The sequence below is a fragment of the Conger conger genome, chromosome 10 (genome assembly GCF_963514075.1).
Source record: "Conger conger chromosome 10, fConCon1.1, whole genome shotgun sequence".
NCBI classification, from domain to species: domain Eukaryota; kingdom Metazoa; phylum Chordata; class Actinopteri; order Anguilliformes; family Congridae; genus Conger; species Conger conger.
The window spans coordinates 46188938-46208523 of NC_083769.1; the positions used below are offsets into that span (position 1 = coordinate 46188938).

The window sequence follows — 19586 nt, forward strand, 5'->3', positions numbered from 1 at the left end:
GAGTGTGGGCTCGAACCACGAGTCCAGCCTTGGCCAGCAGTCTACAAACATCTACAGTCCATGGCTGATCCATGCACAAAAACACAAGATGAATGAAAAACTGTGGTTTAACAAAAAAAAAAAAAAAAAAACCTGGGTGTGTCCAGGGTCAAGAGCCATGCTGGATCAGCAAGTACAGTTATTCAGGTGTGTGACTCTCACACTCTCACACACTCTCACACACTCTCACACACTCTCACACACTCACACTCACACTCACACTCACACTCACACTCACACTCACACTCACACAATGGCCTTGAAACTAGAGCAGGGAAAATTAGTTCTCCAGATCTATGGACTGTGCCCAGTAAATACTTCAGACTAGCTCTGAGTGTGGCAATGCTGACAGGTTAGGTGGCTTAACTTACGTGTGGAACACAAACGGGGGGGTGGAGAAAAGGAGAGAGGACAAAAATAAGAAATAAGGCCAAGACGACAGGCTTTCAGCCTTTATGGCAGGGAAGCTTAAGTAAACTTACCGGGCCGTCAAGCTTCATCCCGAGTGTTAAATGAGTTGAAGCCGCTAAAAGAGCGGATCGATAACGGGCACAAAGAGGCTGCACTGCAGCCCGATAGGTCTCAGAAATGATTCTGTGACAAAACATTGCCGTGAAGACGCACGCAGCCTCTTTTTATCATGCACCGGAGAGGATAGCATTAAAGTGAGACTGCCTCCTTTGAAAATTCTTACGTGCAGGCCATTTCATATTTATGGCATGCATACAATAATAAGCGCATTTGCGCATATCCACAGTACTGTGTAATGTTGCATTATATCACTCTCTCACACACACACACACACACACACACACACACACACACACACACACACACACACACACACACACACACACACACACACACACACACACACACACACACACACACACACACACACACACACACACACACACAAATACAACACAGTTTTATTCCACTCGAACATGTTTTAAGCACAAATCCAGCCCGGGTTTGCGAAAGTGCAGATTACATCGGGAGTGCGCCTGGTGAGAGCCATGCAATCTGAGCACGTCTCGCGGCTGAACCGGTATCGACCGCCGCTCCAGCCAGACCAGCGCAGGCAGCTGCCAGAGAAGACTCTTGGACATCGCGTCGGTCGTCTGCCGCTCGCCTGTTGCTCATCTGCAGGGTGTCATGAGGAGCACACAGCAGTAGGCCGCTAGGTTTACGATACGATACGACACGATGAACTTTATTGTCCCGCTCAGGGAAATTTGTCTTGGACTCTGCGATGCGTCATGAATGCCTTGACAGTCACAATGACAACAAACAATACATCCTCAGCCATAACAGCATCAACAATTACATAACAGTACAGGTTTACCTACCACAGTGGCCCGCTTCTAACAATAATAATCATAATAATAATTTGTTATTTAGCTGACGCTTTCATCCAACGTGACTTGCAGTTGATTAGACCAAGCAGGGGACAATCCCCGCCTGGAGCAACGCAGGGTTAAGTGCCTTGCTCGGGGGCCCCAACAGCTGTGCGGATCTTACCGTGGCTTGAACCACCAACCTTCCGGGTCCCAGTCATGTAACTCAGCCACTAGGCTACAGGCTAATGTATCTGAAACATACTTCTCTGCTCAATGCCTGTCGATGCAGTAGCAGCACAGGTAGCGGGATGTATTATCCTAGGTACACATACTCCGCCCAGTGAAGGGAAGGGCTGAGCCACAGATTACATATTCTGTGTCTGAAGGTAATTACCATTAATTAGCTTGAAAGACATTGCGGAATATTGTGCCAAGTTTGCCAACTCGGACGCAGAGTGCATTTTTAAGAAAGATTAGGCCATTGCAAAAACAGTGCTTGCTTCACACCACGTTTGGAATTAAAATTGGACCAGAGCCAAAGCATGGCTTTAATGAAATCCTTTGAAGGGTTCGTTTTAAGAGGGGGTGTGACAAATTCAGCTGCGTAATAATCAGTAACCCCAGCGTGACAGCAACTACAAAAAAAAAATGCAAACATTAATTTCAGCTGTACAATAACATAAGAACAAAGGGGGCAATTCAGTGAATGAATCGATCAGTGACTGTAATTCTTTTTAACTGAAATCCAAGTCAGTTAACATGGCAACATTAGTAGCATATCCCTTTTCACTTAACAATATAACATGCAGGTGACCGGCATAAACACAGCCCTGGGGCCCGCTTGGGTGTGTTCGGTTTTTGCTCCAACCTGAACTGCAGCCCTTGATTTGAATGGACAGTTTAATTCGATCAATTTCCTGTAATACGCAAAGCGCCAAATGATTCATTTGAAGCTGCTAGGAATATGAACGAGCCAACCACGTAGCTACACTCTCAGAAATAAAAGGGTACAAATGCTTGTGGCTAGAGTGGTACCAGCAATATATAACTAATTTGTACCTTTTGCTTGGAAGATGTACTCATTTGTACCCAAAGAGAACATTACTGAACTTTCAGGGTACATTTGGGAAATGTCATCCTTGTACCGCCACTGTCACTTTATTCCTGAGAGTATACGGTGTAAATTATTAAAGACCGCATTCTTAAGTTCAGCTACCTTGAACTTATCAAGAGAGCACTGTCGCAAAATCTAGTACGCAACATGGGGCGAGGGTGGAGGGGGGCCTCCGGTACGAGTTTGACAGCTCCGAACTTGGGACCATAACCGGCAAGGCTACCTGGATTTCTTCGAACGCTTCATCGATGGTGGTCACTTGATGTTGCTCGTGCAGCGCCGGTTCGTCGCAGAAGAAGCAGACCAGGCTCTTGTCGCTGAGGCAGAAAAGCTTGACTTTTTCGTGGTCCTTACACGGATAAGAGTTCCGCTGGGCGTTGAGAATGGCGTCCAGGGGGAAGGCGGAATACCTCTCCACGATGTTGGACAGCTTGAGGCTCGGAGACAGCAGCGGGTCGGCGAATGTTCTTCGGCATTCCGGACAGTCCCGAGCCCCATGGTGCTCTTGTCGGCTCCAGTGTTCCGTAATGCACTTTCGGCAAAAATAATGTTCGCAGCCGAAACTAACCGGATCTTGATAAATACTCAGGCAAATGGAACACAGCAGTTCGTCTTTCAGACTACAAGCCATTTCATAAGTAAAATAGCTACTCACGTGTAGGCTAATGCAATTGAATATACAATAATATATAATAAGTGGAAAACAGGATGGGCTAGCCTATTTAATAGCCGTATATGAAAAGCCAAATAAATTGACCTTTTGGTTTTCTTGAAAATGTAAAAGCTTTAAAGGACTTTCCAAGCAATTCTTTCAATTTTTATATTTAAAATCCACAATCTTCATTGGTCCTCTGTTGATTACTTATTTGCCTTTCTGGAAATAAAGAGCAAGAATGCAGTTAGTTTGCAGCTGTTAGTCTATTAAGCATAAAACTACAGTGAAGTCCCATTCTACCAACTATTATAACAATTAGAAGCGAGATGGAACGCCCCCCCACCCTTAACGTTACACCCTTCAGGTCGTATGGTGCATTGCTTTCCTTTGCTTATGTACCTCATTCGCTTGCATCCGATGGGGCAGTTGGTTAAGCCAATTAACCGTTTTCTTTGATCTTTATGGCAAAATTACAATTTCTCTCCATATCGATACATACAAAAAAGTGACAGCAACAAGGTTCTCCAAATGCCCCATAGTCACACGTCAGTCACTCATATAAAGGAGTAACACAATGATTGCTTAGTTTGCGTCCTGCCGTTGTTAGTAGATCACCTTGTTTGCTCGCTACCAAGCTAGCCAGCTAACGATTATCGACTTAATGACCAATTCAACAGCGCTTACCTTGCAATGTAACTATAGGGTTTCACTTTTGTCCTGTTCGCTCCCTCGAATCTCCCTTTTTTCCGGCTGTTTGCAGCAGTTCTGTTTGGTTTTCTTATCGACACCGGTTTCCTGAGAGGAGTAGACTAGCCCACATCTCGTCCGACAATTCGTTGCAGTCAACTCCGGTGCTGCCTCCTCCTCTCAGGACCAACAGTTCCAAGCTTGAAGCTGGCTACATCCCCGACGCAAGTAGTGCCCGTCTAACCAGGAAGGAACACAACAGCGGTGGAACAAACCAATCATTCACAAGCGTCTATCGTGGGGTTCGCGTAGCCTACATATTGACATTTGGAACCAACAAATAAGTGTTGCTGTTATTGCAGACCATTGTAGCTTTTTACGGAGTATTAGCCTACGTTGTATTCATATTACGTGAGTGGTTTATTAATGCCCTGATCATGAAGTGACTTCAATCATTTAATTCTCGAAAGGAGGCTGTCCCCCTGTAAATGTAATGGGACACCACGGACTTCCTCATTGTTCAGTTATTGGGATTTGATGCTTTGCAGATCCGAAATAAACAGCTGATGCGATGCAGGGAAATTGAACGTGACGTCTGCACAAACACACTGCGTAATTTGTTATTGCTTGCGTTGATATTATGCGAGGCTGTTTTTATTTTTTTATTCAACCTATTGAAAAATATGAAGTGTCATAACTGCACGTGCGCGACCAATATCTCTTCATCAATCGAATTTATAGGTTAGCTTACAAGCTAACCAAAAATAGGCGATAACAATGAGCTACTGCGCTAACCTTACCGTTGGCTATGTGTACGGTAAACACCGGCATGTTTTTCATTAGAATTTACTGGGTTTCAAAGAAATGTATTTGATAGCTAGTTTTTGTCGATGGTTATGTTGCTATTTGAAAACAACCAAAAGTTTAAATTAGTCTGCATATTGGTCGTTTATCGTGATATTATTCTCCATCTATTATCCGTAACTGTATCTGTACTCTAAGGATGTCTATGGGCGTGTAGCATGCATCGTGTGATTAATAATTCATTTTGTAATTAATAATCACAATGAAACAGCAATTTCAAACAATCTTAAACACAATCAAACTCAATCTTAAACTGAAACATTCATTAGAAACGCTGTTTTTCAAAAAAAAAAAGAAAAAAGAAAGGGTTGGTTTTAATGACATCCTCCACACTGAAATTCGTTGACTAAGTATCAATTGCATGGCCTCTGGTTTCCATGACAACACAATCTCTTTCGCTTTCAAGGGATGACAGATCATCCACAGGCTTCCCCCGGTCATCATGATAGGGCTGACACCTGCTGGTTAGCCACTGGTTGTATAGTCAATTAAATACTCTAATGCTAAATAATGTATGCAAGGAGATGTATGTCACTGAACTTTCTGAACACAAACAGAAGAGCATGTATTTGAACAAATGACATCATCATGATCAACGTCCAACTTCACGCTTCAGACATGATACCATGGACATCATTGCTGACATCTAAAACGGTCTGTTGTATTCTCATAATACATGGGGAGTTTGGGCATCACAGATGCATACAACTGATGCACTGGATCCCAGTACAGCACTATTTGTCTCAAAGTGGGACAGCCGGTCGTGTAATGGTTAAGCTAGGCTACATGACTGGGTCCCGCAAGGTTGGTGGTTCAATCCCCATTGTAGCCACAAGCTGTTGGTGTTCCGTACGGTGCCAGAAACCCAAACGCAGACCAGGTAATTCCAAAAATGTTTATTTCAGTCCGATGTCAAAAAGCCAGGTATTCAGAAACACAGTGCCAAGGTCAAAAATCCAAAAGAGCGGGCAATCAAAGGTACAAGGGGTTAGACGAGAGAATTGTCGAAAAACAAAGCAGAGATCAAAAACCAAAAATCACGACAAACAAAAGAGGGTGCAAGGCAAACTGGAAATCAGGTAAAGGGGTGTCTCAGGAATCTCATAAATGGTAAATGGTTGGCATTTATATAGCGCCTTTATCCAAAGCGCTGTACAATTGATGCTTCTTATTCATCCATTCATACACACACTCACACACCGACAGCGATTAGCTGCCATGCAAGGCACCGACCAGCTTGTCAGGAGCATTTAGGGGTTAGGTGTCTTACTCAGGGACACTTCAACACAGCCCAGGCAGGGGATCAAACCGGCAACCCTCCGACTGCCAGACGACTGCTCTTACTGCCAGAGCCATGTCGCCCCTAAATGACAGGCTTACAAAGACTCAGCACTGAAATAACGATCAACGTTCTGACACTGGTGAACGCTCAAACTGTGTTTAAGTACACAGAGGGATAAGACAAACTACTGAGATGGACTGGTGACCTGTCCAGGATGTATTCCTGCCTTTCGCCCAATGTATGCTGGGATAGGCTCCAGCCCCTCTGCGACCTTATTCAGGATAAGCGGGTTAAGATAATGGATGGATGGATGGATAAGACAAACTAGGCGGGGCATGGGAGTGAGGGTGATATAACAAATAGACATCAGGTGAGACACATGGAAGGGCAATCATACAATAACAAGGGATGCACAAAGACGCGGACTGCATTCACAAAGATACACATGAAATACAAACGGCTTCCAGATTAGGGAGTAGACAATTGCACAGAGTTAAGGAACGTAGTGATAGTGGAGAGCAGGTGCGAACGCTTCGCTGAATTAAGGCGGGCAATTTAGAGACAGAACAGGGAGGAGGAGCTTCAGAGCAGTGTATAAATAGGGATAAGGTTAATCTGTTAGTTTAATCACGTGATTAAACTATAATTACCCAAAACTAGTGACTGTTAGTTGGACAGACAAATTAGTGTGTTAATATAATTATTACTGTACAAAATCTATATTAGTCAGGATTAGTATATTAGTGCTATCTACAAACAAGAATGGAGAAAAAGCAGGAAGTAAGAAAAGCGAGACTGAGAAGGGATAGTAGGAAACAGGAAAATTCAGAAAACATCTGAATAGTGATTCACGCGGACAGGGAAGTGACTCGGGCTCAGAACTACATAGAGACACCGACATCACGGGAAAACGAGTGCAATGAACTATGAATGCAAACAGAAAAACAGAAAAGTAATACATTTACCAAAATACAAAATAACAAACATTACAGTTGGGGTGCTGCTATCGGGAATCTGTTTATTTAGCAAAATCAAGCCCATGATAATAATTTGTGCCTTCTGCTGAAATTGAAAATTGAACGTGACGTCTGCACAAACACACTGCGTAATTTGTTATTGCTTGCGTTGATATTATGCGAGGCTGTTTTTATTTTTTTATTCAACCTATTGAAAAATATGAAGTGTCATAACTGCACGTGCGCGACCAATATCTCTTCATCAATCGAATTTATAGGTTAGCTTACAAGCTAACCAAAAATAGGCGATAACAATGAGCTACTGCGCTAACCTTACCGTTGGCTATGTGTACGGTAAACACCGGCATGTTTTTCATTAGAATTTACTGGGTTTCAAAGAAATGTATTTGATAGCTAGTTTTTGTCGATGGTTATGTTGCTATTTGAAAACAACCAAAAGTTTAAATTAGTCTGCATATTGGTCGTTTATCGTGATATTATTCTCCATCTATTATCCGTAACTGTATCTGTACTCTAAGGATGTCTATGGGCGTGTAGCATGCATCGTGTGATTAATAATTCATTTTGTAATTAATAATCACAATGAAACAGCAATTTCAAACAATCTTAAACACAATCAAACTCAATCTTAAACTGAAACATTCATTAGAAACGCTGTTTTTCAAAAAAAAAAGAAAAAAGAAAGGGTTGGTTTTAATGACATCCTCCACACTGAAATTCGTTGACTAAGTATCAATTGCATGGCCTCTGGTTTCCATGACAACACAATCTCTTTCGCTTTCAAGGGATGACAGATCATCCACAGGCTTCCCCCGGTCATCATGATAGGGCTGACACCTGCTGGTTAGCCACTGGTTGTATAGTCAATTAAATACTCTAATGCTAAATAATGTATGCAAGGAGATGTATGTCACTGAACTTTCTGAACACAAACAGAAGAGCATGTATTTGAACAAATGACATCATCATGATCAACGTCCAACTTCACGCTTCAGACATGATACCATGGACATCATTGCTGACATCTAAAACGGTCTGTTGTATTCTCATAATACATGGGGAGTTTGGGCATCACAGATGCATACAACTGATGCACTGGATCCCAGTACAGCACTATTTGTCTCAAAGTGGGACAGCCGGTCGTGTAATGGTTAAGCTAGGCTACATGACTGGGTCCCGCAAGGTTGGTGGTTCAATCCCCATTGTAGCCACAAGCTGTTGGTGTTCCGTACGGTGCCAGAAACCCAAACGCAGACCAGGTAATTCCAAAAATGTTTATTTCAGTCCGATGTCAAAAAGCCAGGTATTCAGAAACACAGTGCCAAGGTCAAAAATCCAAAAGAGCGGGCAATCAAAGGTACAAGGGGTTAGACGAGAGAATTGTCGAAAAACAAAGCAGAGATCAAAAACCAAAAATCACGACAAACAAAAGAGGGTGCAAGGCAAACTGGAAATCAGGTAAAGGGGTGTCTCAGGAATCTCATAAATGGTAAATGGTTGGCATTTATATAGCGCCTTTATCCAAAGCGCTGTACAATTGATGCTTCTTATTCATCCATTCATACACACACTCACACACCGACAGCGATTAGCTGCCATGCAAGGCACCGACCAGCTTGTCAGGAGCATTTGGGGGTTAGGTGTCTTACTCAGGGACACTTCAACACAGCCCAGGCAGGGGATCAAACCGGCAACCCTCCGACTGCCAGACGATTGCTCTTACTGCCAGAGCCATGTCGCCCCTAAATGACAGGCTTACAAAGACTCAGCACTGAAATAACGATCAACGTTCTGACACTGGTGAACGCTCAAACTGTGTTTAAGTACACAGAGGGATAAGACAAACTACTGAGATGGACTGGTGACCTGTCCAGGATGTATTCCTGCCTTTCGCCCAATGTATGCTGGGATAGGCTCCAGCCCCTCTGCGACCTTATTCAGGATAAGCGGGTTAAGATAATGGATGGATGGATGGATAAGACAAACTAGGCGGGGCATGGGAGTGAGGGTGATATAACAAATAGACATCAGGTGAGACACATGGAAGGGCAATCATACAATAACAAGGGATGCACAAAGACGCGGACTGCATTCACAAAGATACACATGAAATACAAACGGCTTCCAGATTAGGGAGTAGACAATTGCACAGAGTTAAGGAACGTAGTGATAGTGGAGAGCAGGTGCGAACGCTTCGCTGAATTAAGGCGGGCAATTTAGAGACAGAACAGGGAGGAGGAGCTTCAGAGCAGTGTATAAATAGGGATAAGGTTAATCTGTTAGTTTAATCACGTGATTAAACTATAATTACCCAAAACTAGTGACTGTTAGTTGGACAGACAAATTAGTGTGTTAATATAATTATTACTGTACAAAATCTATATTAGTCAGGATTAGTATATTAGTGCTATCTACAAACATGAATGGAGAAAAAGCAGGAAGTAAGAAAAGCGAGACTGAGAAGGGATAGTAGGAAACAGGAAAATTCAGAAAACATCTGAATAGTGATTCACGCGGACAGGGAAGTGACTCGGGCTCAGAACTACATAGAGACACCGACATCACGGGAAAACGAGTGCAATGAACTATGAATGCAAACAGAAAAACAGAAAAGTAATACATTTACCAAAATACAAAATAACAAACATTACAGTTGGGCCCCTGAGCAAGGTCCATAACCTCCTCCAGCAGAAGGCACAAATTATTATCATGGGCTTGATTTTGCTAAATAAACAGATTCCCGATAGCAGCACCTCTGGTTGATTGAATGCATAAGCTCCTCCTCTGTTGTAACACTTGCACAGCCAAGCTAATGAACAGCCAAGGGAACAAGAACCTACAGCTGGCTTCATGCATTTCAGTGGATGCACTAGTGTCCCACTACAGGGGCAGCCTATAGCCATGTGACTAAGGTACAAGACTGGGACCCGGAAGGTTTGTGGTTCAAGCCCCAGCGTAGCTGTTGAGCCCTTGGGCAAGGCAGTTAGCCAGATATTGCTTCAGGGGGCATTGTCCCCTGGATTGTTACTATTATTAATTGTTATTATTATCTGCACTCCAAAATGAGGACATTGCATTAATGGGAGGGAGTGCAATTTCTAAATGATGCTGACAAACCATCAAACCATCGACAATTAGGCAAGAGTTGTTAGAGAGAGAATACTAGCCTATGTCCGAGGTGGTGGTGTGCAGAAAGCAAACATGTTACTCATACCTTTATCAAAACTTTGACCACCGTTCAAGGGACTACAGTTACAAATTAAAAACGGGAAGACAAAGAAAAATGCCATAAAAAGTATTTTTTGGACCAGTGCTAATTCAAGTCCAATATTCATGAAAACACATCAACTCACATCCGTTTTATTTCTCATCGTGTTAATTATTCAGTTTGCTCATCCAAGGAAACACGCTTTTTATCCACTAGAGGGCACCCTACTTGAATATTTTTGTTAGCAATTTGCCTTTACAAAGTACCCTGGAGCACGAGAGCTTGGGCTTCAGGCGGACGATTTCCACGAACTGACGGGAGTTTTACTGAGATGTCGTCAGAGGTCCATGAACGTTTTTCCGCCGTATGGAGTATAACACTTCCATGTTCACATTGTGCAATATTGCAAACGGTTACAGAGAGGTCAAAAAATGAACTGATGAAATTAGACTGATGTAAACCAATCAGCCCAATAATTGGTGGAGGTGTCAACATATGGCCACCTAGGTAGTAATTTGGAAGACAATTAAGAATGAATTACATTACATTACATTACATTACAAGGCATTTAGCAAACGTTCTTATCCAGAGCGACGAACAATGAAGTGCAGATCGAACACAGACCAAAGACTAAACAAATTGCAAGCCAAACATGTATTGTGTTAGCAGATTTAAGGGATCCATTATGAAATAACTTTAAAGCTTTTTAAAATAGCTCCTTTAGAGCTCCTTAGGGCGGACTCAAAGCACTGAAAAATAAGTAATTTAACCTCAGTCCTTCAAAGGCCAACCTTTGCAATACTAGCAATAATAATTAACGAACCACTAAAACTCTGCTTCACCACACTCTCATACACGACATTTGCATTTTTACATAGTATACAAAATACAGCTGGATACATACTAAATGCAATTCAAGGGGTACAAGAGCAGCGTCCTATGTGAAAATCAAACCTGCAAAACCTTTACACCAATACCATTACACCACATTCCCTAGCAGACATCAATGGTCTTAAAAGGTGACATCATTCAGACAACATCCCAAAAAATCTGACGTGAGTAAACCTACACACTTTATCGTGCCCTTTTACCAAACCATTCGCCTTTGTTCAGCTCATCCCCGTACGTTTGGGCAGAAAGTAAACCAGTCATGGAAACCAGTACAGTGGTTATGATGCGATACCTCGACCGGAGTAAGTTCAACCCAGTTCCTCAAAGATAAAAGCACTTTCTATAAAAAAAAAATCTTCTCTCTCTTTTTTTTTCTTTTCTCTAAACGTAGGTCTACTTCCCCTAATCTCTACTCTGTTATTTATCGCGTGGCTGTCACAGACGCGCCTCATACGACCACATAATGTTGACGTTGACTGACATGTCATGGACTGAACAAGGGGATTACAGAGTAGCACGGCATCACTTTTAACATTTATTTATAACAGTGTACGTTTGTAGTATTATTTATTTATTAGCCATTTGGTTATCGGTTGTTCAAAATATTGCATGTAGTAATATAATTCAAAATGAAGTTCTCAAGATGGATATTCTTGTGGGTACGTAGCCTATTGTTAATATTTTATACTACTACTACTACTACTACTACTACTACTACTATTATTATTATTATTATAATTATAATAATAATAATAATTATTGGTATTATTAGTATTATTTAGGGAAAAGTCCTTTGTTTCACTTTAAACTACACTTTAATCACTGGAGAATTATTTGCATCTGTTACAATCATTAAACTGCATTCCTTTGTTTGCCTATTTGATCTTAATTGTACTGTAATCCGTTCATATGAAAATACATGTACAGATAGCTACTGTGAGTTGATGCGTTTAAAATGAATCACTTTTCAGTTTAAAGTTTGGGATAAACGGAAGCTACATTTGCGGGAAATTTGGCCGCGGACAGCGCGATAAAAAGCACGGAATGGTAACACATGTGACCTAGTTTTGCACAGGTGCTTGTATACCGACGTGGTTGCTGACAAGCGGTTAAGCAAAACAAAAGCACATAGGCAGTAAATCCCAGATTTAAAAAAAAGTTATTGGCCCGTGTTACGTCGTGTTTAGAGCACAGTAAAATGTTTATTGTTAAATCGACTACAGTACTTACAGTGTAGGCTACATACGGCCCTATTTGATTCTGATACTGATTTGATTTGAACTGTTAGCGTTGAATTGAAACGGGATATTTTGCTGTGATATCCGATTTGGCATATGGGCGGGCTGTTGCGCCGGTCGACTATAGCCTACCTTCAGTGACAGCTGATTTAACGTGCTACAAGCTACAAGTGGTTTAGCGTTTGAAACCGAACAGTCAAAATGTATAATATTTGAATATTATAGCTAAGACAATATTTCAGTATCTGAAACTTGAAAAGTGTTTGAGCTGGGTGCTTCTGTTGCGGATATAGCCAGTGTTTTATTAAGAAAGGTGTGAGGTTGTCGCAAGGTAAAAACTTTGAACGATAATTTTGTGTTTATTTTATTTTATATCGTATTATAATGATTGAATAATACATAAAGATGGCAGCCTATTGTTTATTTTTTATGTTTTCATTTTAATACATGCAACATTTTCATTGTGTTTTAAGACTTAACATTATTGAAAAAATACAGACCCATTTGTATCGTCTGAGAGAGGAGGCGGACAGCTTTCGCGGAACATCAATAGGTTATTAAGGCTATTTGCTACTGCATTTAACCCGGAAATGCACTTCTAATTTATTTCACTGTTTAGTAGCACCCCTGATGGGGCCTCCCGTGTGGTGAGTCACTGCTGATAAATCCTGTTAGTTACTTTAGTGGGTCACTTCTTTGGAAACTACCTGTGACTGCTGAGCTGTCCTGCCTACTTGTCATTTCTGTCATTTCCCTTTTCCACTGTAGAGCTTCAAATGGGCAGACGGAATTGGTTTATTTTTTTAATTTACTATTTTAATTTTAATTTTAATTTTGTACTTTTCAGTTAAGCTATGCTATGCTTTAAGTCTTAGTCCATGAAAACTATTTTCTCCCTTAAATGAGACACATAGGACTTGTAATAGTCTTTAACAGATTAGCGGAATTTGCAACGGTAGGCTATAAATCATCAAACCGATTACACGCTGACAAATATTTAAGCTCATCCCTCATTTGCTCCATTACATTAATGGCATTTGGTTGATGCTCTTATCCAGAGCGATGTACAGTTGATTCGACAAAGCAGGAGACAAACGTCCTGGAGCAATGCAGGGTTAAGGGCCTTGCTCAAGGGCCCAACGGCGGTGCGGATCTTATTGTGGCTACACCATTTTTTACATTTACATTTTAGTCATTTGGCAGACGCTTTTAATCCAAAGCGATTTACAAGTGCATAGGTTCTACCATAAGTCAAAGCATCACATCCAGAACTAGCAAAATACACATGAAATGCTGTTCTAAACATAGTTGTCATCATAAGTGCATTTTTCTTTTTTCTTTTTTTTTTTTGGGGGGGGGGGATTAGACAAGGATAGGGATATCAGAAAGGAGGGGCAGGGGAAATCAGGAGGGAGGACTAAGGTAGAGTTTGAAAAGGTGGGTTTTGAGTCTGCGTCAAAATAGGGGGAGGGATTCTGCTGTTCTGACAGTGGTAGGCAAGTCATTCCACCACTGAGGAACCAGAACGGAAAAAAGGCGTGAACGTGCAGCTCGACCGCCAGGTGCACGTAGAGAGGGAACCGTAAGGCGACCAGAGCTGGCAGACCGGAGTGGTCTAGCTGGGGAGTAGGGAGTGATCAAGGATTGTATGTAAGGTGGGGCAGTCCCCTTAGCAGCCTAACCGGGGATCGAACCACCGACCTTGTGGGTCCCCAGTTGCGTACCTTAACCACTACGCTAGAGGCCTCCCTCGCCGGGCCGTGAGCACGTCACAATCGGACTGCGCTGTAGCACTAAGCAGAGTGTGAAAGTGACGCTCTTGTCACTGTCTTGTCGCAGAGATGGCAGAGCCTGCCTGAGAAATGGCTCGAAGTCCGCAACAGTGGCATGCAGCTGGCCTTCCATAGTGTGGTTCTGCCAGGCCTCATCACTGCCTAAGTCTCCCTTTGGTACCGATGACCAGATCAGTGGTCCTCACTCCTGGTCCTGGAGAGCTGCAGGGTGTGCTGGGTTCTGTGTTTTTGCCTTAATGTGAGTGTAATTAAGTGCTTTAAAGGTACAATAGGTAATTTTGTTCATGAGAGGAATAGCAGCAACAAATACCTTCAAACCACAACACTGTTTATCCCTCCCCCTTCTCTGTAAACGCGCTGATGTTGAAATGCCATTGGCTGTGGCAATTAAAACCAATTTTCAACTGATGAGCTTGAATTGTTATACAGTAATACAATGTTATAGTACAGAGTGTAGGGCCATCAACTGTATATGTTTAAACTCCTTTTTCAATCACAGGAAGGGATTTACAATGGTCTGGTAACAATGCGTTTTAACACAAAAATCTTACCAATTGTCCCTTTAATTGATAAATTAACAATAAAAGCCAACACACCATGTGGCTCTCCAGGACCAAGAGTGAGGACCACTGGACCAGATTCTTGACTGGCCTTCTGGTCTCTTACTTTGTATGAATGCACTTTGTAGCTTGTAACCTCAAAAAAAGTCAGTAGCTTAAGCATGCAGTGGGACATCATGTGCTCATGTGTTGGCGTGGGTGACTTGCACGTCATAGTTTCTCCCTTTGACATAAAGCACTTCAAAAGTTGAAAAGTGCTATGAAGTTGCAGTCATTATCAGCATCACCATCAAAACTCTCAAAACGAGGAGGACAACAGAGGAGTCAGCGCAAATGTCAGCACGACCTGCAAACGTATGAGTGTCTGCTCCAATTTGAGGTGTTACCTTGGCTACGTGGAAAAAAAGCAAAGTTTTTCTGCTTGGTGACTGGGAAATAAACAAACTGCGAAAATTGAAATGAGAACTCCTTTTGGTGTGATTCAATTGTGATTTGATGTGATCTTGCTAGAGACCACTACCAGTACCACAGAAGTAACATTGGCAATCCACATGCGTATTACTCATTGGCTGCCATGCATGCAGGCTAGATTCACCTTCTGTATCTTTGTGGAGAGGTCACTCTGTTCAGTTGAACAATGTGGGCTGTTTAGTTTATCAAGGGGAATATTGTGTATCAGGGTGTATCAAGTGCCCATAATATCCTTATGGAAATACATACAGTATGTACAGTACATTGCTAAAATATATTATTTTATTAAAAGTCAAAATTTCCTCAATGTTAATTGTTAATGATAATTGTCATTTTAGACACGTTTTATTTTCTAGGGGAAAACTGTATTGGTTCTGGAACCTTATTTTAGCTCAATTTTCATTCTTAGCGGTTAGTTTCATTAACTTTTAAGAAATCTTATTTGAGTAATAAACTCATTACATTACATTACTGGCATTTGGCAGTTCACGGAAATGTGCCAGAGATGTGGTCACACAAAGAGGTGAACAGAAATCAGACGTTAGACACAGACAGGAAAGATAACAAATAGGAAAGATGCACTGGCTAAGGTGTCTGTTTGCTTTCAGGTGAATTTCACTGAGACTGCAGGACAAAACCTGCCAGGAACAGAAGTGACGATAAAACCTTAATGTTATCTACCTTTCTTACAGATTATGCCGATGGTAGCGGTTTCTCTCGGCAGTGTCCCCCTTGACACCACACCCCCTTCGTTAGAGATCGTGAGAAGATACCCCAGATGGGTTGGGGAGAACAGGGGCAGAAGATCAGCCCCGGAGGCACCTGTCTGCAAGGCGGAGGACCTGGAAGCCGACCCAAATAAGTTCTGCCTGAAGTGTCCTCCAGGTGAGAAGGTGCATTCAGTTGACATGAGCCACAGAACAACAGGGCTTGTGGGAGTTCAAGTGGGTGTTGTCAAGCACACTTTAAACTTTCAAGTGAGCTTTCTGGACTTTTGCACCCCCAGTGTTATTATGTTACGGATGGTGCAGTGGGTAGCCCTGCCGCCTCACAGCAAGGAGGTCCTGGGTTCGAATCCCGGTCGGCCGGGGCCTCTCTGTGTGAAGTTTGCATGTTCTCCCTGTATTTGTGTGGGTTTCCTCCGGGTACTCCGGTTTCCTCCCACAGTCCAAAGAAATGCAGGTTAGGCTGATTGGAGAGTCTAAATTTCCTGTGGGTATGAGTGTGTGAGTGAATGGTGTGTGTGCCCTGCGATGGACTGGCGACCTGTCCAGGGTGTATTCCTCCTTTCGCCCAATGTATGCTGGGATAGGCTCCAGCCCCCCTGCGACCCTGTTCAGGATAAGCGGGTTAAGATAATGGATGGATGGATGGAACCTCTTTTAATGAATGGCTCCAGAGCCCAGCTTTTTAAATTTATGGTTCTGGAACCTTCTTTTAACTTAATTTGAATTCTTAGCAGATATCTTCGTTAACTTTAGGCAATTCTTTTTGGTGAGTAATAAACTGAAATCCTGACCTACCACCGTCGCTACATTCTCCTGATTTATCTTGCGACGTTCCGGCTGTCCTTTACACTCTCAACTCGGGAACAGAGAGCTTATGAATATAATCTCCAGGGCTTGTGCGATAGGTCACGCTAAAGGTTGTCGATTCACAGCTCAGCATAGTCCTGGGATCTTCTAGAGTGTTATTGCTATTACCCCATGGTCCAGAGTTGAATTTTGAACGGGTCAGGACAGACAGTGATTTGGGGGACCCATGAGGACATGTACTACTAGGAAGCATTACAGACATTAGGAAATGTTTTTTTCACACAGAGTGGTCACTGTGTGGAATAGCTTGCCAGGATATGTAGTGGAGGCAGAGACACTGGGACTTTCAAGAACAGGCTTGATATGGTACTAGATACTCGGTTTTTAGGAAAAGATGAAGTAGTAGGTACCCTTTAGTGGTAGGAAAAGGCAAGCATCGCTGGGCTGAACGGCCTGTTCTCGTCATTGTGTCATATTATGTTATGTTGACTGGCAGCAATGCAATCCCAGCAATCCAAAATGGAGGAACAGAAAAAAAACAACAGAAATTGCCTGTCATGTATTTGCTTGTGCATCGTATCCTCTGCCTTCTCCCACAGGGTACCATTCAAATAAGGCGACTGAGTGCGAGAAAGGATGTCAGTGTTTACGCTGTCCCGATGGATCCTACACTGACAAGAACAACTCGCTGAGGGAATGTCGAGCATGTTACTCTTGTGATGAAGAAAGTAAGTTTGCTGGTGCCTGCATTACATTATTGGCATTTGGCAGACGCTCTTATCCAGAGCGACGTACTGTTGATTAGAAGGAGACAATCTTCCCCTGGAGCAATGCAGGGTTAAGGGCCTTGCTCAAGGGCCCAACGGCTGTGGGGATCTTATTGTGGCTACACCAGGATTAGAACCACCAACCTTGCATGTCCCAGTCATTTACCTTAACCACTACGCTACAGGCCACCCTACGCTACAGGCCTGCCCACCAAGGGGCCAACTTTCCAGCTACTAGTTTCACAATTGACATAAAGTCGCCCCTCGTCAGATTTTTTACATTACATTTTACATTTTTGTCATTTGGCAGACGCTTTTAATCCAAAGCGATTTACAAGTGCATTGGTTCTTCCACAAGGAGTATACATATTTTTTTTCCCCCAAAGATTGGTTCATAGAAAGAAGAGACCCAGAAAAAATGATGGGATTGAACGGAATGAAAGAGGGTGTAAGATGTGAGGGCTGAGGAGATTTCATGTAAAGGTTTGTCTGTGCGGATGTGCGGTGGGCAGATAACATACCCTGAGGCGGACGTACAGTTCTGAGATGTGTACTTCTGCTGTTCCGTAGGCTCTGTGATACAGGTGGCTCCGTGCAGACACGACCGTCAGACTCAGTGCGGCTGCAGGAAGGGGTACTACGTGTCCGACTCCAGCCTGCAGAACTTTGCGTGCCGCAAGTGCAAGTGCAGGGACCGCAGCGTGCACGCAGCCTGTGAGTGCTACACCTGTGACTGTGAGACTGAGACCGAGACCGAGACCGAATCAACGCTCTTATCCAGAGCGACATACAGTTGATTAGACTAAGCAGGAGACAATCCTCCCCTGGAGCAATGCAGGGTTAAGGGCCTCGCTCAAGGGCCCAACGGCTGTGCGGATCTTATTGTGGCTACACCGGGATTAGAACCACCGACCTTGCATGTCCCTGTCATTTACCTTAACCACTACGCTACAGGCCCTTAACTTTCACCATCGTTTAAAAGCATTTTAAGCGAGTTAAGTGATCGCTAAAACTGTTGTTTTCTAAATTTGTCAGGGAAAAAGTGAATACAGTATGTTTGTTCATTGAATACGGTATGAGATTGTGTACATTGACGGATAAAATAAGACCATTCTCATTTCTACATTAGGTTTGTAAAGAGGGCAAATCGGGATGTCAAAGGTTTAAAGTAGCTTCAGTTCACATTGGCATCTCTCTGCAGAAATGCTATACTTTGTGACATGGGTGGTAGACTCCAGTTCTGGGAGCCATAGTATCTGCTGGTTTTAAAAGTGTTTCTGCACCAGGTATACATGTAAGTTGGCAATTGGCAAAATAATGCACGTACAATGCTCTCAATGCTCTTAACTGGCTGCTGATTGAATGGAAACCACAAAAACTGAGACACTGAGGCCCTCCAGGACTGGAGTTAAACCTGCAGACACTGCGGCCCTCCAGGACTGGAGTTAAACCTGCAGACACTGCGGCCCTCCAGGACTGGAGTTAAACCTGCAGACACTGCGGCCCTCCAGGACTGGAGTTAAACCTGCAGACACTGCGGCCCTCCAGGACTGGAGTTAAACCTGCAGACACTGCAGCCCTCCAGGACTGGAATTAAACCTGCAGACACTGCGGCCCTCCAGGACTGGAATTAAACCTGCAGACACTGCGGCCCTCCAGGACTGGAGTTAAACCTGCTGACACTGCGGCCCTCCAGGACTGGAGTTAAACCTGCAGACACTGCGGCCCTCCAGGACTGGAGTTAAACCTGCAGACACTGCGGCCCTCCAGGACTGGAGTTAAACCTGCAGACACTGTGCCCCTCCAGGACTGGAGATAAACCTGCAGACACTGCGGCCCTCCAGGACTGGAGTTAAACCTGCAGATACTGTGGCCCTCCAGGACTGGAGTTAAACTTGCAGACACTGCGGCCCTCCAGGACTGGAGTTAAACCTGCAGACACCCCAGCCACTCAAGTGCCACATCCCTGCTATGTCACAACGTTCTCCTCCCTTCAATCTCTTTCCCTACATCTGTCTACATCTACATTCAGGCTCGGCGATAAACGACACACAGTGTGGGCCCTGTCATTCCAACTTTTACGAAGATGACGAGCAGACATGCCAGCCCTGCACACAGTAAGAGAGCACGACTTGCAACATTTCCTGGCATTCCAAGAGCCA

At 43.3% G+C, this 19586-nt stretch overlaps 2 protein-coding genes across 2 annotated transcripts in view; one reads left to right on the forward strand and one right to left on the reverse strand.

The window, feature by feature from the left end:
• LOC133139050 (E3 ubiquitin-protein ligase TRIM62-like) overlaps positions 1–4195 on the reverse strand; it is a 44572-nt gene extending 40377 nt beyond the window's left edge. The window contains exons 1-2 of the mRNA XM_061258318.1: positions 3836–4195; positions 2720–3370 (exon numbers count right to left, since the gene is read on the reverse strand). Of these exons, the coding sequence (XP_061114302.1) occupies positions 2720–3127 (408 nt within the window). The 5' untranslated portion in view covers positions 3128–3370; positions 3836–4195. The remainder of the gene's footprint in view (positions 1–2719; positions 3371–3835) is intronic.
• Positions 4196–11500: 7305 nt separating this feature from the next.
• On the forward strand, positions 11501–19545 carry LOC133139575 (tumor necrosis factor receptor superfamily member 1A-like). Its single transcript, XM_061259148.1, has 5 exons — positions 11501–11719; positions 15815–16007; positions 17257–17385; positions 17995–18138; positions 19457–19545. Exons 1-5 carry the CDS (start codon positions 11690–11692, stop codon positions 19543–19545), a joined length of 585 nt encoding a protein of 194 aa, XP_061115132.1. The 5' UTR covers positions 11501–11689.
• Positions 19546–19586: the final 41 nt, after the last annotated feature.

Excerpts from the sequence above, each read along its gene's own strand:
- LOC133139575 (XM_061259148.1), top strand. The coding sequence starts at position 11,690 with ATGAAGTTCTCAAGATGGATATTCTTGTGG. Across the intron at positions 11,720-15,814 it reads CAAGATGGATATTCTTGTGG|ATTATGCCGATGGTAGCGGT; the intron begins GTACGTAGCCTA and ends CCTTTCTTACAG. Across the intron at positions 17,386-17,994 it reads TTACTCTTGTGATGAAGAAA|GCTCTGTGATACAGGTGGCT; the intron begins GTAAGTTTGCTG and ends GCTGTTCCGTAG.